The sequence below is a fragment of the Heloderma suspectum genome, chromosome 1, assembly GCF_057233095.1.
Source record: "Heloderma suspectum isolate Gila_16-S chromosome 1, 16-S_ref, whole genome shotgun sequence".
Lineage (NCBI taxonomy): Eukaryota > Metazoa > Chordata > Lepidosauria > Squamata > Helodermatidae > Heloderma > Heloderma suspectum.
This window is the reverse complement of record NC_139458.1, coordinates 316,221,758-316,240,706: the sequence shown is the minus strand read 5'-3', so window position 1 is coordinate 316,240,706 and position 18,949 is coordinate 316,221,758. Positions and strand designations below refer to the sequence as shown.

Here is an 18,949-nt window from a genome sequence, read left to right as displayed (position 1 = left end):
TGCTACTCTAGAAATAATTTGCCTGAATTTTATGTATTTATTTGAAATATTTCTAGGCTCCCTTTCAGGGTAGGAGCCCTCCCAAGGCAGCTCACAACCATAAAATGAATTACAATATATAAAAAACCCTGATACAGTAATAAAACAGCCAACATTCATAAAAGCAACAAACGTTAGCATAAAGCATCTGGCCTACACACACAGTACAAAAAACCTACAGTACAATTACAGAATTAGATTTTCATCTACATTCTGGCAAACATCCGGACAGTGATTAATTTTGAATCTAGGAAATTGGTTCCTCCTGGCAAACTTGCTGGAATACAATGGGTCCAGAGATTTCAGCAACATCATTGCATCAGACTGATACATACAGGTGGCGAAAATACATATTCTGTTTAATGAACAAAACTAACTTTATTTTTCTAAGATTTTTCTAGCCCTTCACAGTTCTGCCTTGTTAATCATAGAATAGTAGTAGGGTTGGAAGGGGCCTACAAGGCCATCGAGTCCAACCCCCTGCTCAATGCAGGAATCCAAGTCAGAGCATCCCTGACAAATGGCTGTCCAGCCTCGTCTTAAAGGCCTCCAGTGTGGGAGAGCCCACCACCTCCCCAGGTAATTGGTTCCATTGCTGTATTGCTCTGACACTCAGGAAGTTTTTCCTGATGTTCAGCCGGAATCTGGCTTCCTGTAACTTGAGCCCATTATTCCGTGTCCTGCACTCCGGGATGATCAAGAAGAGATCCTGGCCTTCTTCTCTGTGACAACCTTTCAAGTACTTGAAGAGTGCTATCATATCTCCCCTCAGTCTTCTCTTCTCAAGGCTAAACATGCCCAGTTCTTTCAGTCTCTCTTCATAGGGCTTTGTTTCCAGTCCCCTGATCATCTTTGTTGCCCTCCTTTGAACCCTCTCCAGCTTGTCTGCATCCTTCTTAAAGTGTGGTGCCCAGAACTGGACACAGTACTCCAGATGAGGCCTAACCAGTGCTGAGTAGAGGGGAACTAGTACTTCCCGGGATTTGGAAGCGATGCTTCTATTAATGCAGCCCAAAATAGCATTTGCCTTTTTTGCAGCCACATCACATTGTTGGCTCATATTCAGCTTGTGATCGACGACAATTCCAAGATCCTTCTCGCTCGTAGTGTGGTTGAGCCACGTATCCCCCATCTTGTAACTGTGCATTTGGTTTCTTTTTCCTAGGTGCAGAACTTGGCATTTCTCCCTATTAAATGCCATTCTGTTGTTTTCTGCCCAGCACTCCAGTCTATCCAGATCACTTTGAATTTTGTTTCTGTCTTCCAAAGTATTAGCTATCCCTCCCAATTTTGTGTCATCTGCAAATTTGATCAGCATTCCCTGCACCTCCTCCTCCAAGTCATTAATAAAAATGTTGAAGAGCACTGGGCCCAGGACTGAGCCCTGCGGTACCCCACTCGTTACCTCTCCCCAGCTTGAGAAGGTCCCATTGATAAGCACTCTTTGAGTCCGATTCTGTAGCCAACTGTGGATCCACCGGATCGTTGTTTCATCTAGCCCACTTTGAGCTAGTTTGCTCATCAGGAGATCATGGGGCACTTTGTCGAAAGCTTTGCTGAAGTCGAGGTATATGATGTCTACAGCATTCCCACGGTCTACAAGGGAGGTGACTTGATCAAAAAATGAGATCAGATTTGTCTGGCAGGACTTGTTTTTGACAAATCCATGTTGGCTTCGAGTAATCACGGCATTGATGTCAAGGTGCTTCCAGATGGATTGCTTTATGATCTGCTCCAGAATTTTCCCAGGGATTGATGTCAGACTGACTGGTCTGTAGTTCCCAGGTTCCTCCTTTTTACCCTTTTTGAAGATAGGGACAACGTTAGCTCTCCTCCAGTCATCTGGCACTTCCCCGGTCCTCCATGATTTCTCAAAGAGAATAGACAGCGGTTCTGAGAGTTCTTCTGCCAGTTCCTTTATTACTCTAGGATGCAGTTCATCTGGCCCTGGAGATTTGAACTCATTCAAAGTAATGAGGTGTTCCTTGACCATATGCCTGTCGATCTCAAGCTGCAATCCTGCCCCTTCAGCCTGTACTTCGCCTTTGCCAGGGGGGTCATAGACCCTCTTTTGGGAGAAGACTGAGCCAAAGTAGGAATTGAGCACCTCTGCCTTTTCTTTGTCATCTGTTATCATTTTGCCATCCTTATTTAATAGCTGAACAACCATTTCTTTCCTCTGCCTTTTACTATGCACGTAGCTGAAGAAAGCCTTTTTGTTGTTTTTAGCATCCCTCGCTAACCTCACCTCGTTCTCCGCTTTAGCCTTCCTGACGCCATCCCTGCAATTCTGTGCTACCTGCCTGTACTCTTCCTTTGTTACTTGGCCTTCTTTCCACTTCCTATATGTGTCCTTTTTTGTTTTCAGGTCATCCCTAAGCTTTTTGTGAAGCCACATTGGCTTCTTCTGTTGTCTTCCACCTTTTCTTCTTGTTGGAATTGTTTGTGATTGTGCCTTGAGAATTTCCTTTTTTAAAAGTTCCCACCCATCTTGGACTCCTTTTCTCGCTAGCATTGTTTGCCATGGGACCTTACTGATCATTGTTCTGAGTTTATTAAAATCAGCTTTCCTAAAATCCAGGGTACGCGTTTGAGTACACTCGGCTTTTGCTTCCCTTAGAACCAAGAACTCAAGTACAACATGGTCGCTTTCCCCCAGAGTTCCTGTAACTGCTACTTTATCCACTAAGTCATCTCTGTTGGTTAGGATCAAGTCAAGGATAGCCGATCCTCTAGTTCCTTCCTCTACTTTCTGTAGGAGGAAGTGATCCGCCACACAAGTCAGGAATTTCCTGGAGGGGCCATGTTTTGCAGAATTTGTCTCCCAACAAATATCGGGGAAATTGAAGTCCCCCATTACTACTACATCATGCTTCCTTAAAACATTGGCTATTTGCTTTTCAAAAGTTTCATCCTTGGCTTCTCCTTGATTGGGTGGCCGGTAGTAGACTCCGACCACCAGGTTCCTTTTATTCTTTGCTCCATTTATTTCAACCCAGATGCTCTCGATGGGGCTACCAAGCTCCTCCTCCTGTATTTCTGTGCAGAGATATGTATTTTTCACATACAGTGCAACCCCGCCTCCCTTTCTGTTCCTCCTGTTCTTTTTGAACAAGTTATATCCTTCAACTGCTGTATTCCAGTCATGAGAGTCATCCCACCAAGTCTCAGTTATACCTATCAAGTCATAATTTCCCTCCTGTATTAAGAGTTCAAGTTCGTTCTGTTTGTTTCCCATACTCTGGGCATTAGTATATAGACATCGAAGACCATGTGCTTCATAGTCTGGCTTTCTTCCTACATGTGTCTGAAGACTATTATTGGGCGCTATCAGCGCTGTTCTCTCCATTGCAGTGCATGCGCCTACGTCCATTGTTACCCCCATTTTGAAGAAACTGTAAATCCTAAGGGCAGGGACTGTAAGAATGTATGGATTTTATAAAATCCATCCTGTCTGCATTTCGTGGATTATCAGGTGCCTTCCATTCTGTTGTCCACTCATTGATAGGGATGTCAGAGAATTCCACGACAGATCTCGGTGAGGCCGAATGCCAGTGCATTTGGCCCGCCGAAACCCATCGCGGAACAAAGCCCCTGCCCCCCCAACCCACGAAAGGTGCGCAGGATGAAGTGCCCACCACCCCCACCCCGCGAAAGCTGCACGAAATGGAGCACCTACCTGCTCCCGTCTGCGCTGCTGTGCAAATGGCGGCCATCCTGCAGACGCCATTCACGTCTTCCTCTTCAGCTGTATGATAGGCTACGTAAGTATTTACATAGCCTATCATGGCGGGGGGGGGAAACCAAGCATACGCAAATGGCAGTGGCTACCGCCATTTGCGTACGCTCGGGTTTTCCCCCTGCCATGATAGGCTACATAAATTTTTACATAGCCTATCACGGCGAAAGAAAGGGACGCAAATGACAGCGGCTACGACAGCTGCCATTTATGTCCCTGCAGGGCTGCCCAGCGGCCGGATGTCTGGCTGCAGGCGGCCGGAGTCAGCCGGCAGCTACGCGGCTTGGCCGCAGAGTGGAGCTGGCCAGCCAGGATTCCGGGGGGAGGGACAGAGCGCCTCCACCCCCAGCGGAACCTGGCGGAGCCAGGTAAGCGGGGTTTCGTACACCCCTACTCATTGACGGAATCGGATTTCTTCCAATTTCCTGAATGTGCGCAAATGTGCATTTGTGCAAATTTGCACTTGTGAAAATGTGCAAATCCCTCCAAAATGCACATTTTCATACTTTAGCCTATGGGGAAAGTGTGCATTTTTGGCCGGTGTTTTTTTATTATTTTACGTATTTTTCTACAACTAAATTTGTGTAAAATTCTGCGAAGTAAAAAAAAAAGGTCCACAAGTCCTCAGAATCCATGCTACTCGGGAAAAGCTGTTCTGCTGCAGCATCTGCAGGTTGGATTCATAGAAATCCAAACTCATTTGATTCTGTGGTGGATTCCTATGACATCCCTATGGGATTGTGTCACTTTTACGTGCTACTGGTCTGCTCAGCAACGAGATTTACAGAACACTAAGGAAGGAGTGGAAGGTGGTGGGCCAGGGCCATGCCATTGCCAACTAAAGCGGCTGCATAACAAATCTCACAGCCATTCCTTGCTCCACACACTCATTTGACATCAAGGTTGACAACAGGAGGCAATAGTAGACCAGAGGGAGCACATATTGACTGAAACTGCCACTTGGGCATTGAGATCACTATCCTGTTGGTAATGAATAAAATGTGATATACATATAACAGTGATAGTTTGGAAGCAACTAATATAATCCAAATATTCCTCCACTTTACATCTAGGTGTGTAGAATTTTGACTGCTACCCACTCATGTTTGCCTAGAGCCATAAGAGATACCAATTATCATTTATTGTAGTCACTCCTTCTTGAATCTCTAGAAATATCCCTTCATTGCAATTAACTAGTTCCATTAGTATGTTTTATTTGGCTTTCAAAATTGTTTAAGAACCATTTTTAGAAAAGGAACACATACCTGTTTGGCAGGTGTGTTATCTAACACATAATCTCCTGAGGTGCTGGGAAAGGTATGAACAAAGCTCCAGCACATTATGCTATGGATCCTAATGCACTGCTATTGTTAACCAGTAAGGCAGTATAATAACATTCCACTAAAAGCTTTTTCTCCAGGAAAGATTAACCTTGGCACCAAATCTCTTGCTGTGAATTTGCTTGGCACAAATGTCTTAATTCTAAATCTGCTTTAAAAGAACTGAGTAGGTTTGATAATATGTGCTCAACTGGAAGCTAGAAAACAATTTCTTCCAGCCAAAATGTGTGCTGCAATCAGACCCATTCTTTTATCGCATATAACTCAAAATGTAATAACAAATAAAATAAAAGCTTCAGACCTTCCAATATTTCACAAATGAAAAACAGGGACACTCCAGTACATGGGTTTGTGGAGCTAGGAAAGGAAATGGGCAGTATTGGATAATTGTCGGGTAAACCCTATCCAGACTCACAAGTAGGAAGTGTGTTACAGCTACAGGTAGGAAGTGGGAACTAAAAGTGCATGCAGGCAGATGGCTCCAGATGACAAAAGTATTGAGGACAGCTTCTCAGTACATGGCAGGACAAACTGCACATTCATGTCCTATTTTACATTTATAACAGGTAGAAAACATTGAGCCTATTTTACAGCTGAGGAACTCTTTCTAGCTCTCTTTTCTTTTCATCAAACTCTCAGCACAGTTGAAGAAGGCACTTTTCTTTTGCCAGTGTTCATTAGAATGTTTTATTATCAATCAAGTAAAAGAGGAGGTGGATGCCAGAAAGCACTTATCTCACACAACTTTCTCTTGCCGATCGTAGATCTGAGAACAGCAGAGAGGTCTATATAATAGTAAATGCATGAAGTAAAAGTAAAAGCATGAAAAAAAAAACCCAACAACGAAGGCTTTTCAGAGCAAAATTTGGGAGGGGGGAATCAGCACATGTATTTAAAGGCATCTTTTATGTCCCCTTCTTTTCTTGTCTCAGACTACGTAACTGCTGTGATCACCAGTTATAATTTTGGCATCACCGTAACTAACGGAGTGTCAAAGACACAGAGCTGAATGCACTAATTTGAAAGATAATGGGGACACTCCAACCACACCTCTGCAATTTTATTTAAAAAACAAAACAAAAACCCTGCCTCTAAATTTCATTGTATGCACATGATAATTACTTTAATGCAGCAGGGGTGATATACATGCAGGAACAGTCTTCCGTTCATGAATTCTCTTATAGGAACCAAAGGCAGCCATGTGATGATTCAAAGGTATGACTAGGGATGTATGAGAATTTCATGTCTGCTCATTTAAAGCCAGTTCTTGACCCATTCACACCATGAATGTGAGAGTGAGTGCATCTTGTGGGCAAAGCTCATACATTGATGAACTTGTGATACTCATTCCCAAAATGCATACTTCTGAAAAATGTGCACTTTAAAAATGTGCATTTTGAAAGTAGAAGGGCATTTTCATGCTTTAGTTGATGGGTGGGAAAGTATACATTTGGGTGCGCACTTTAAAAAAAATTGCACCCAAATGCATACCTTTCTGGTTCGAGTGGAGAGGCAGGGAAAGCTTGCAATTGGGAACAGGAACGAGGCAGGCTGAGCTTCAGAGTACAACTTGGAGAACCTTGATGAACTCAAGCCTCACTGATTCTCCCATCTTCAGATATGGGAACCAGTGGCATATAAATGGCTGTCACTGCCAGTTTTGACATGGGGATTCAAATTCCTGAAGCAGGGAGCGAGAAGAAATAAGTCAAGGCCTCCTTTTCCCCCCATCTCCCAAGATGGGTGGGAGGAAAGGAGCTAATAGACAGAGATTCCCACTAGGAAGGGCTGTCATGGGCAAATCCTGTTTGCTTTTGGCTCAATGGATCAGTGCAGTGCCCATGACTCAGCGAACATTTGAGCAGCAGGACACTTCCTGAAACTCAGGAGCATTCCCATCTTTTTTTAATCTGCAAGTAAAATCGCAGGTATAAATATTTACAGAAATTGCGATTTGTGCAAAATGGCCATAAATAGTACAATGACCATTTACGCCTGCCATTTTGCACAAATTGCACTATTTATGGCTGCCATTTTGTGCAAATGGTGATTTCCATAAATATTTATACCTGCAATTTTGTGCAAATTGCCACTTACACAAATTTTAAAAAGCAGAAAATTACTCAGTGTGCATTTATTTATTTATTAAATTTCTTTAATAAATTTAAAGAAATTTAAACACTGGCCACTCTGGCACTGAGTCAGGCAAGCCTGGGGATGTGGGAAAACCCGCCAAGCTCTACCCCGCAACCATATGCCTCTAACAACCCTAATTCCCACTCATCCACTGTTAAAGTTGACAGTGCTGATTAAATGTTGAGCAGCTAAGCATGCACAGATGTATAAATATGCAGCTGCGTTCAAATAGTCCACTGCTGTATGCATGTTTCAGGGGTTAGCTTTCTTCCATGTAATTGATTTGCTTAGTCCATTATGTTTTCTATGTAAAATAGAAAATTTAAAAATTATTTAAAAATTTACCCGACTTCTCTGGGTATTCGTCTTTTATATATCCGAGTACCTAGTGAGAAGTTTTATTCTCACTATTAAAAGAAGTTACTGTAAGGCTAATGGATAATCCAAAAGAGAAAGAAGAGGCAAAATAGGAGCATATACAATGTTGAAAATAAATATAAGAAGGAAGAGACCTATTTGTTTGGGGTTACAAGTGAGTTCCAACTTTGCAAAACTTGAAGACTGCTGTTCAAAGTTGATGTTATGTCCTGAACTTTCATACCCAAGGCTCGAAAAGTAACAGCATTGTCAGGTGCACCTGAATCTTCTCCACTGCCCCCAACAAACATCAGACTGTTTCTAGCCAGTGTTACAGCTGTGTCATTTACTCATTTTAGACCCTGGATTTAATATCTTACAGCCCTTGCCTTTAAATGTGTATTACTTCAGTTGTGAATAATACAACTAACTTTTCTCTTCTTTCCCACCCCACTGCCATTCCATAATTTACAACTGTTCCAACATTCCTGATGAGGTTAGAGCTAACCAAGCAAACAAACAAAACAAAACAAAATTGTTTGCCAACAATGACTTAAAAAAATACTCTTGAGTATAGGCAATTTTGCATTTTAAACTCACTTAAATAATCATGAATAGAGGAATAAAATGGACTTTGCTTCTGCTGCCTGGATGGTAAAATATTCACTTGAGAATAATAAGCATCATTTTGTTGTGGAAAATGGTACTATATTTTTAAAGTAAAAATGATAGAATGAGCACCTATAACCATGTTACAGATGTCCAGCCAGCCACTCCATGAGTATAAAATGTTTTGTTTTGTTTAATATGAAGAAAAGATGCTGCAATGAGCAGTGTCGGCCCCGGCCTTCCCAGATGCTGATACATGTTTGTCACTGTCACCACCACCTGCGGCTCTGGGGACCCTTGGGCTATGGGGACCTAAACGTCAGTCCCAAGGTCCTGGCTTACCTGCACCACTATTTCTTGCTACCACAAAACTGCAGTTTCTGCCTTCTGAGCCTTAGAAATTTCTTCACAGGCAAGCTTATTATCAGTCTACAGTCCCTTTATTTAGACTTGCTGTGGATCCAGTCATATCCTTCCTTCTGCTGCCATTTCCAAACCAGCTGCCACTGCTGAACCACTAGCCAGGTGAGCATTTTATGGGGGATACAGACCACATAATACCCCTGATGATGTAATTAGTAGCACAAAGGGGTGCAAGTAAACAAGCTCTGCTCAGTTTGTGAAGCCCAATTCTGAACTGAACTGGGAATGATGGAAATTGTCCATTGTTACTTTCAAAATAAATGTCCAACATTAGAAAATATAAGAATAATAACAAGCTAACCAAAATGCCCTCTCTCCCCACTCCCATCCCTGTTTCTGTATATTGATGACAGCAGCCTAAGAATGTTTGGCCATCCTTTGCCACTCTTTGAGCATTTGTTGCTGCAAACAGGTTTCCTGTCCTGTTAAGTACGTCTATTCTAGAAGATCTCCCCATTAAATATGATCAGATTGTTCCCCCTAAACCAAATATTTCTATGCTTTTGGTTTATTTCTTCTTAAGTTGCTGATGGTTTTATATTTGTTATAAGCCATTTTACTAAACTCTCAGGAATATTAAGCAAGTTTACATGTTTTTCTTCCATTTTCTCAACCAATGCAGCTACTAAACACAGAATCACATTCTATCTACCTTACCTGCCCCATATATTCATAGGCTACAATTTCCATTACATTTTGTAAATGGGTTTGTAGACAGTTTTCAATCTACATGACAGCTTTCCTATTGAAACCAATTTGCATTACTTTTTCTAAGTGAGTATTTGTGAAACATACTGAAACTCGTATCTTACATATGGTTGTATTCCTTTCATTAATTTTCAGTTCCTCTTGATCAACCTTGTTTAGCAGGTTTTAAAATATTCAACTTGTCCTAGAAATCTCTAGCTGATGTGTTCTTTTATTTCGTGCTTCCTCAACTACAAACATTCACTGAGAATTTCATTATATGTTAGTTATTTGACTTAGTGACTAGATATTACGTTTCCTCAGTCAGAAGGTTGTGTCTGTAGGAAAAGATCCTCATAGTTTTCTATTGTGGCTTTTCTTTTCCACCCCCCCAGCTCTCAGCCAGAAGGTCTGCTGTTGTGCTGGGTACGATACAACAGACCCAGTCATTCTAGATATCTAGATAGCACTTCACATATAGGCCCATTCCTCTCCAAGTCCTTCATGAACCTTGGAAGACATTTTGAACCATGGTCCTGGAGTGGAGTGAAGTGGGCTGCTAGTGGAGTGAAGTAGGCTCCTTCCTTGGCTCACTTCCTCTTGAGCTGGGCCGACAGGGCCTTCACTGGCTCCAGTCACAAAGGCTGCTCCTGCTGCTGAAGGAGCCTGGAGACAATCAGGGTGGGGTCTTGTTTAGGTTTTGCAGCTGGTGTAACATTTACCTTTAGATAAGCTGTATTATTTTCCCTGTTGTTTAGATTAGATTTTTGTAGTTCTCTTTTGTTAAGCCTTAGTATGAATTATTATTGGAATGTTTAATCTTAGTGTATATTTATTGTGAGATGTTTAGCTTATTTGTATGACTGTTCCACATTAAAGAGAACATATATATATATATATATATATATATATATATATACACACACACACACACACACACACACACACACATTTTTCTAGTCTTTAACAACAGTTATTTCCCTTCATTCATACCTAGCAAGAGAAAACAATATGATAATTGGCAGAACTTGGGCCCTTAACATTTTCAACCCTATTTTCTAAAACTTTACCCCTGATTCTAGAAAACTGCCCATCATTGTCACCTACAATAGAACACACTGTTGGACATGGAGACCTTGTAATGTGGCTTGTAATGTGTCCCTGTTAATGTGGCATGGAGAACGTCATAATCTATCATTTTTCTTTATCACATGGAGATGCTATTGATAGCTATTTATTTATTTATTACATTTATATCCCGCCTTTCTTCCTCCTTAAGGAAGCCAAGGCAGTGTACATCATTCTCCTTCTCTCCATTTTATCCTCACAACAGCAACCCCATGAGGTAGGTTGGGCTGAGAGTCTGTGACTGGCCCAAAGTCACCCAGTGGGCTTCCATGGCCGAGTGGGGCCTAGAACCCGAATCTCCCAGCTCCTAGTCCAACACTCTCACTACTACACCACACCAACTATCACCATGAACGAGTACAAATGTGAAAAGAATTGCATGATGATTCATACAACACATTACAGCTGTGCTGAGAAGACACAAAGCAAAGTCTTCTCTAAATGAAGCACGCCCTTTGCTTTTGAAATAAAATTTCAGTCTCTTCTTTCTACTTGATTGGAATAGTTCTATTTTTAAAAACACAGCACTTCCACCATCCTGTCTAGTTTGACCCTGACTTTCATCTTGTGATTGATTTATGGCAGGAGTGGGCAACCTGTGGCCCTCCAGATATTTTGGCCTACAACTCCAATCATCCCTCATCACTGGCTATGCTGGCGAGGGCTGATGGGAGTTGTAGGCCAAAACATCTGGAGGGCCACAAATTGCCTACCCCTGATTTATGCTATACATTGTTGCCAATGCAAAGAGCTACTTTAGGCCTGCCTAAGCATTTGTATGGGCCCAGTGCAATTTTTCAAAACCTTTTCAACTTGAACAACAGTCTCCATGCTTTATCACAAACTGATTTTCAAATTCAACTTTTCCGTACGGTAAGGGATCACAAGTCAAAAGTTCCCTTGGGTATGTGGAACTAGTTTCAGAGTTGTTTGGATCTAGGTTTTTGGATCTCGGTCAATAAAAATAAGGCCCTACAGAAAGCATATTCAAATTATGTAATTACTAACACAAAATGCAAGTTTGATATGGAAGGCAACCTTAAACCTTTAGGCACCAAGAAAGTATCAGTGTATTTCAGTCATAATAACTGAATAATTTTCATGAGATTACTTACTGAAACTGAGCCCAATATTTTCCCCCACACCACATAGTGCAGCTATCATATTGCATAAATTGGTTCCACTACTAAGGAGAAATTGAAATATTATATATCAATTGCAAGTAAACAGGCTGAAGTATCTCAAGTACCTTTTCAAGACCTTCTTCCTTAAGGCTAATCACATCTAAGTCAAAATCGGTCCGTAAGCCATTGGTTTTGTTGAAAGTTATCCTGCCAGTCAAGCCTTCCCAGTGAGCCTATGGAAACAGGGGGGGAAAACCCTTTCATATGTAAACAATAAAAGAGATAGGATATGAATAAATTAATGTCTGCCAAAATTGAAATATTAATTATTCATTAAGTTTAAATTATTTTCCTTGTGGTGGAGCAAAAAAAACAAAACCTTATTCACGTCTTGATTCCAGCATTCTTTTGATGATTAAACCAACTTTTCCTTAATCTCTGCATACAGTTCCTTAATAGCTTTCCATTTACACATACACAGACAGACAGACACACCCGCCCGCCCACCCATGCACACATACACAGCATCTTTCCTAGGCTGATAAAAGGCTTTCATTTGAAATTTACACATTGTTTCCTGTTTTACAGGTAGGGATTTTTTCTTCTTCTTTGCCTGTATCTTGCAAATATGCTTTCAATCCTACGACACATTGAGTCTCTGCAGTTCCCACTATGGCAACACAAGCCCTATTCAGGCATTCTGTACTCAAATGGAACAAACAGACAAGGAGAGGAAGCACTCCAGCCCTGTCTCCTCCTCGTGCATTGCTGTCACCTTTTACTCATGGAGAGTGACAGTCTGAAGCGGAGAGCCTCCTGTACCTGTGCAGGCTCTCCACATGAGCCAGAACATGGATTTTCCAGTGTTTGGGATCACTTGGAGAGCCTCTGTGGATACAGGAGGCTCTCCTCTTCAGACTGTCACCCTCCACGAGTACAGAGTGACCAAAACACAAGGGGGGGGCAGTGAATCAGACTCTGGACGTAATGGTTTTATAGGGGCCCCTTTAGATGGCCGTGGGTATTACTTCAGTTGTGAAGCACACAACTAACATTTCTCTTCACCCGCCCCCAACCACCACTTACAGCTGTTTCTATAGTCCCGATATGCCAGAATAATAACAACGAAACTGCTAACCCTGATCTTTAAATAACAACAACAACAACAGCAATTCTCTGAGCAAGTGCAGTTTTGCATTTTAAACTCAGTTAAATCATAGCACCATCATGACTTTAGGAATAAAACGGAGTTTGCTTCTGCTGCCTTGATGCCCTCATCCCCTGCCGCTCCCTGAGTGGTGATTTGGGACCCTGCATTTTAGCCCCAAGATCCAGCTGTAGAGGTCCGTCTCCTTTTCTGTTTGCTCTGTTCAGGTACAGAACGCCTGAACAGGGCTACACGCTGATGCATTATGCATCAGTGGGCCTTTCCACTTTGGGTAGCACAATCCACTTGTGTCATTAGTGTATGCAACACAATTCTTAGGGAATACAGTTATAGCTATTAGGCTGAAGTATTCATTTTTGATAACTGAAAATAAAAGATATCCATTTTGACCTACTGTTTCCTCTAGTAGTAAGAGAAGTATGGGAGGAAATATCAGTGTGTAGAATGCAGGGAACTAAATCCCAGCATCATTTTATGCCAAACGAACATGCAGCATCATTTTTTGGAAATTGTGCAGTCATTATACATGCTGAAATATATTTACAGACCAATTTTTTAAAATAAGTTCCCATCACTGGGAACATAGCCACAGTCACACCTCTCTGAAAATGTGTTTAAGGTCTAATTTCCTTTCAAATGTGTCATCATGTTTGTTTGTTTTTCTTTTTGTTGCCATAGAATGAACTGTACTCTACCTACAATAGTCACTTTGTAGTCCAGGATATCTTTCAAAACTGTAAAGAAATACAGTAGTCAATGGATGACCAAACATTTAAGAAGAGTCCATTTTCTTTTAGGAATTTCTGCACCTATTATCTCCTGTGTGCAGCCAGTATATGATGCAGCCCTTGTTTGTTGATTTAGTTGTGGAACTTTTCCACTTTGAAGGAGTTTTTATTCATTAGTTTTTTATTATAAAAAAAGTTTATGTTTGGCCATTTGCCCAGAAGGTACAAAAAAGATCTCACCATTTATTGTGGACCATCTTTCTTACTATTAATCGCTCCCCCCCCCACGCTGCAATTCTATACAAATCTGAGTTGGGGGGTAGTTTTTGGTCCTCAGAAACATTTGGTTCATTTTGCTTTTCCAACAGATCCTCCTGCCCTTGTACTCACCACATTTTAACAATGAGAAATCAGTTTGTGGGAGGTAAGTAACCATTATTTCTAATTTAAAGCTGAAGAACTGTGAACTTAAATACTGAGACTTGCCCCAAACTGCCTTTGTGTGTTCAAAACTGAGTTTGGACTTGAACCCTTAGTTCTGTCTTGATATTTATTTTTCAACTTAGTAAGCATTTTGTTCCTTTATTTTTCCCATATTAACATTTCAGTGCAACTATTTATCTCAGCTACAAATCCCAAAGCAAAAGGAGTTGCAGATCTGGATTTCTACGTCTGGAGGATAGAGAAAAACAAGATGGAGCATATTTTGTTAGTGACGTACCTCTTTGATGAGATTCATGAAGCGGGTCCCAAAGCGCCATGGTTTGTGCCGATTGCACTGTAATGAACTGACAGTCATCTGTGGGAACTGCTGGACAGCCACTGACACCACATGAACAGCATCATACATTAAGGCTGCATCTGTCTGAAATGATAGTATAATCAACACTGTGAAAATGACTAATTGAAGTTGTGTGACAGACAGCAAACATGGGGAGGAAAATATGTATCTTTCCTGCCTCTATTTATGACAAAGGACAGTAACAATAATGCGACTGGCTTATTAAACAAAAGCATTGCTTCTAAGAATCAATCTTCTCATTTTTTCCCTTACTCAGTAAGGAAAGCAGCAGAAACCCAATCCACACTGAAACCTGGGTTAGGGGGAGACTTTACCCACTTGCCTTCCACCACAGTCCCAATCTGGATCAGGGGCCCTGCATCTGCAAAAAAGGGTTAATAGAAACAAGTGGATCATTTTGGGCAATGCAAACTGCATGTGCAGGGGGCCTGATCTGGATCAGGACCACAGCAAAGGACAAAGGTTTGAATCCCCCTACCCCCATGGTAGGGTCCCAATCTAGATCAAGTCCAAACATTTTGAGTAGAGAAAGCAAGAAAAGAAGACGAAACTGCTAGCTACATCTTTAAAGCAACATATATAATTTGACCCTAAGAGTCTGGCTACACATTACGCTCACTAGAATTCTGAAGGCTCCATAACAGACAAAGAAAACCAAGGAGCATAGAAATTACACACAGCTGAGTGAAGCACAACCTCTAGCTGCCTTTATCTCCCCTTATCTCAATCTCCTTTGTGGCTATTTTTTCCTACTAACTTGGAAGAAGAAACACAGCATCTTAAGTTTGCTGTGAAGAGCAGAAATAAGAGGAGATAAACTATTAGCAAAGGTAGCCAGTAGCTTCTCCTTCAGTCTGTGTGATTTCTATGTCCTCCAGCTTTTTCTGCCTTTTGGTGGGGAAGCTACCAAAATATTTCAGAATTCTCAACCAGCAAACCCCTCACAGTGTGGGGCTGCCCTCACATGATGAATGTAATGAACATGCTGGCTCTACATCATAGAAGTCATGAGGACAGACTAAACATTCTGCTAATCACACATAGCAGAGCAATGCATGATTGGCTTGCTTACTTACTTGAGTATAAATGCACACAGCCCTAATTCAGATTGGGACCATGGCAATTCAGGAGAGGGATTTAAGCTTTCCCTGTCCTGTTTTCATCCCCAAATCCACTCCACTGGGTGCGGGGGAGAGGGGGTTTACAAAAGAAAAACCATCTCCATGGATTCCACTGGTTTAAACTTAAATAAGTAAACTAGAACATTTAGTTTGCCCCACAATCTCCATTCAAAGTCCAACTCAAACTGTAAGAGATGTAACTGTAGAGAACCATTGCTGGACTTTCAGCTGGAGAACCATGGACGTTCTGCTGGCTAGATTATACAGCAGAACCAGTATGCATGAATTTTGTCTATTATGTTTATATCCCAACTTCCTCCAAAGAGTTCAAGGTGGTCTATGGCTGAACATGGCTACTGTTTTTCTATAATCAGGCATACATCTTTCTACAGTGTAATGGGCAGTATCCAGTGCTGCCTGTGTGCCTCTGCCTATTACGCTGAGCCAGTAAGACCCAATGTCGGTGCAACAGAAAACTGGCACTTCCTACAGCAACCCCCAATATGAGCCCAAATGCTCATTTCTGGAATGGGACATATCAGCAGAGTTCCCTTCTGCAAGCTCCGCTGAACTGTTCCATTCCAGAAACAAGTGCTTTGGCTCATGTCCAGTTGATTTAGGAAGTGCTAGCTTCTTCCCATTGCACTGGCAGTGGGTCCTGCTGGTGCAGAGGCAATGCTGGAGACTGCCCCAATTGCGTTATTTATACGCCACCAGAAAAGACCAAAATGGTGATCCAATGGCGCTTACATATGTGATGATACAGCCATTTGTCCTGAATTGAGAAGGCAGCTTTACATATTGGGCGAGTGGAGATTAACCCTGTGCCGCTTGTCCAAGATGCCTTACACAAAAAGGACCCATTGCTCCTCCTCATTGACAAAATCAGTGAACTGTGAAATGAGTTCATTAATGATAGGAAGCCTGGAGATTACTGCATTTGTCATAATGCAACATGATAATACAGAATGAACGTCTATAGTTTATTTCATGCAAATGAATCCCAACTCACTTTAAAATAAAATAAAACATCAAAATGCAAAAGTGTTCTCTGCTGTTATAGACCATAAGCTGATGCTAAAAGAGAAAACATAAGTTTAGATGTAAATGAGTTTCCTGTGGTGGCATTCTAAACCAAAAAGGGGATAAATCTCAGTTTTGAAATAGCTTATAGAGCAGCATCACGTAGTTTGTAAAACACCTAGTGCTGTACTCAGACTTTAACTTCAGTGAAAACATCAGAGGTCCCAAATTGCTCACTGACTTATAACTCAAAGTGCTTTTAAGGCTAATTTTATACCTTTGTAGGAGCCAATACATCTCCTGAAGCCTGACATGGCATGTTGAGTCTGCTTCGTGTAAGTTAAGATTCTGGCGGCAGCGTTTTATGCAAGTTCAAGCCTAGACTGCACTCTTTTCCCGGGGAAACAATAAAACAAAAGCACAACATACTTGTCTGGCTGAAAGGCACAAAAAGAATGTCCAGAGCTTTCTCATAAATCTGTATCATTATTTCTAACCATTTTCTCACCCTAAGTTGCACATACTAATAATTCTGATTATCCAATAGCAAACAAAAGTCAGTATGCGCTAAAATAAAATCCTACACCAATTCTATCCATATTCTATGGCAAGAAAATCTGAGTTCTGTGACCTGTATGTATTATGCACATCAAGCATATTTTGCATGTTTGATTATTTTGCATAATTTGATCTGCTTACTCTAATCATGGAGAAAGGCAAAGCCTAGGTATGACACTGAGGTTTTTTTCTCCTGATGACCAGAAATGTTATTGCACACAACACTTTCACAATTCCATTTTTCATACCTGTTTTTTTTAATCCACAGGGACCAGATACTTGTTTTTTAGAATCAAAGTAAGACTATCAAGTAACTGAATTTTGTATCCAAGACATACTAGATTCTATAGAATGGCAGATATGCACAGCCCTACTATTAGTTTGAACTAAATTCAATCTGAACTAAGAACTATATCAAAGCTACTATCAAAGGCTCATTTCATTTTTCTGACCTTACCAAAAGTCGCCATCCAATTCTTGATTCTCGTCCACTGCCTTTGCTAAAATGTCAGGAATCTGAGAGATGCGTTATGTGCCATTAACCCATGATGTTACCAGGCTCTGTGCCAGTGATTACCATGATATCACTGCATGTGATTGGTTGATAAACTACACCAGGTAACATTTAGGAAAGTGTAAGCCAAAAAGCTCACACATGCACAGAGCACAGCCTGTAATTGCTGTAGAAACAGTAGCAGCAGTGGTAGGAATTACACAACACATTCTGTTTGTGACACACTGCAATATGGATTGTGTAGGTTGTTTTGGAATGGTAGTGTTCTGACTCTGTTCATTTGGTTCTAATTAGCACAACTTCATTACCTAATTTAAAACAACAGCAACCATTTAGAATGTGAAAGAGAACTGAGACTGAGAAATTGGCCCTTTGGGTTGAATTATGATGGCCAAAAATGAAGAAAATCCTGGCAAATAGACTGAAGTGCCAGAGCTATTGAAACTGTTCCCTGCAAATGCAGCATATTGATAAGCTCCCATCACATCTGTCAAATGTTTAACAAAAATGGAAATGAAAGCCACCATTATTTAAAAACAGAACAACAACCCCCTTCAAAACAAATATATTCAGCACAATGAATAAACAGATCTAAGTTTATTCTATGCTGAAAATAAAACACTACTGACAAAAGCCAACTTGCATTAAACTAAAAGGCCAATGGCACAAGTCAAATAGATGATTGCACCTACTTTAAAAAAAAAAGTGATCAGGGTTCTACATTGTATTGGGAGCCTCAATGTGTGCAGTAGGCACCCCTCTTCAGCCCATCCCCCAATGCGTGGATGATGGGGAGCACGGTCTGGAGGTGTGACCCTGCTCTCCCCCCGCATACAATGTTAAGCATCTGAGCTAATAATGCCTGAGAGTCAGACTTCACATTGCGCTAATCACGTAGCATGTAGCTGCAGGTTAGCTTTTTATTTACTTAGTATAAGTGTGCTCAGCCCCAATTCAGACTGGGACCACTGGGCACTGGGAGGGGAGTTTTAAACCTCCCACCCCACTGTTTGTTTTTTCCTGGAATTGCACGCCCCTGCTGCACACAGGAGTTTAAAAAGAAAAGGCAAAAAGCCTCTGAATACTCCCCCCCCCTTTTTAACCCCCCTCCAATCTTTCAGGTAATTTTTTGCAGGGAAACAGTGGGGGAAGGTTTAATTGTCCTCTCCTGAACTGTGTCTCCATGACACCTGAAGGAGAAGCGAATGGAGGAGTAGGGGATTTTTTTTAAAAGAAATCAGCTCTGCTGCGCTTTGGTCCATGCAGGGCTTCATGAGCATGTGCTCTGCACCAGTAAAAATCACTTCACAGAACATACTTCCTGGTGGGGGTGGGGGTTGGAATGTCATCTGACTGGCAGGAGCTGCTCTCCTTTCCCCTGAAACTCCAGATGCACCTGCATTTCAGGAGCAAGCCTCACTGAGCACAATGGGAGTGACTCCCATTTAGGCAC

General features: G+C 41.5%; 1 protein-coding gene across 1 annotated transcript in view; it reads right to left on the bottom strand.

The window, feature by feature from the left end:
* GRIK2 (glutamate ionotropic receptor kainate type subunit 2) overlaps positions 1-18,949 on the bottom strand; it is a 733,647-nt gene that overhangs the window by 305,806 nt on the left and 408,892 nt on the right. The window contains exons 7-8 of the mRNA XM_084827187.1: positions 14,200-14,343; positions 11,708-11,815 (exon numbers count right to left, since the gene is read on the bottom strand). Coding sequence (XP_084683313.1) covers positions 11,708-11,815; positions 14,200-14,343 — 252 coding nt within the window. The remainder of the gene's footprint in view (positions 1-11,707; positions 11,816-14,199; positions 14,344-18,949) is intronic.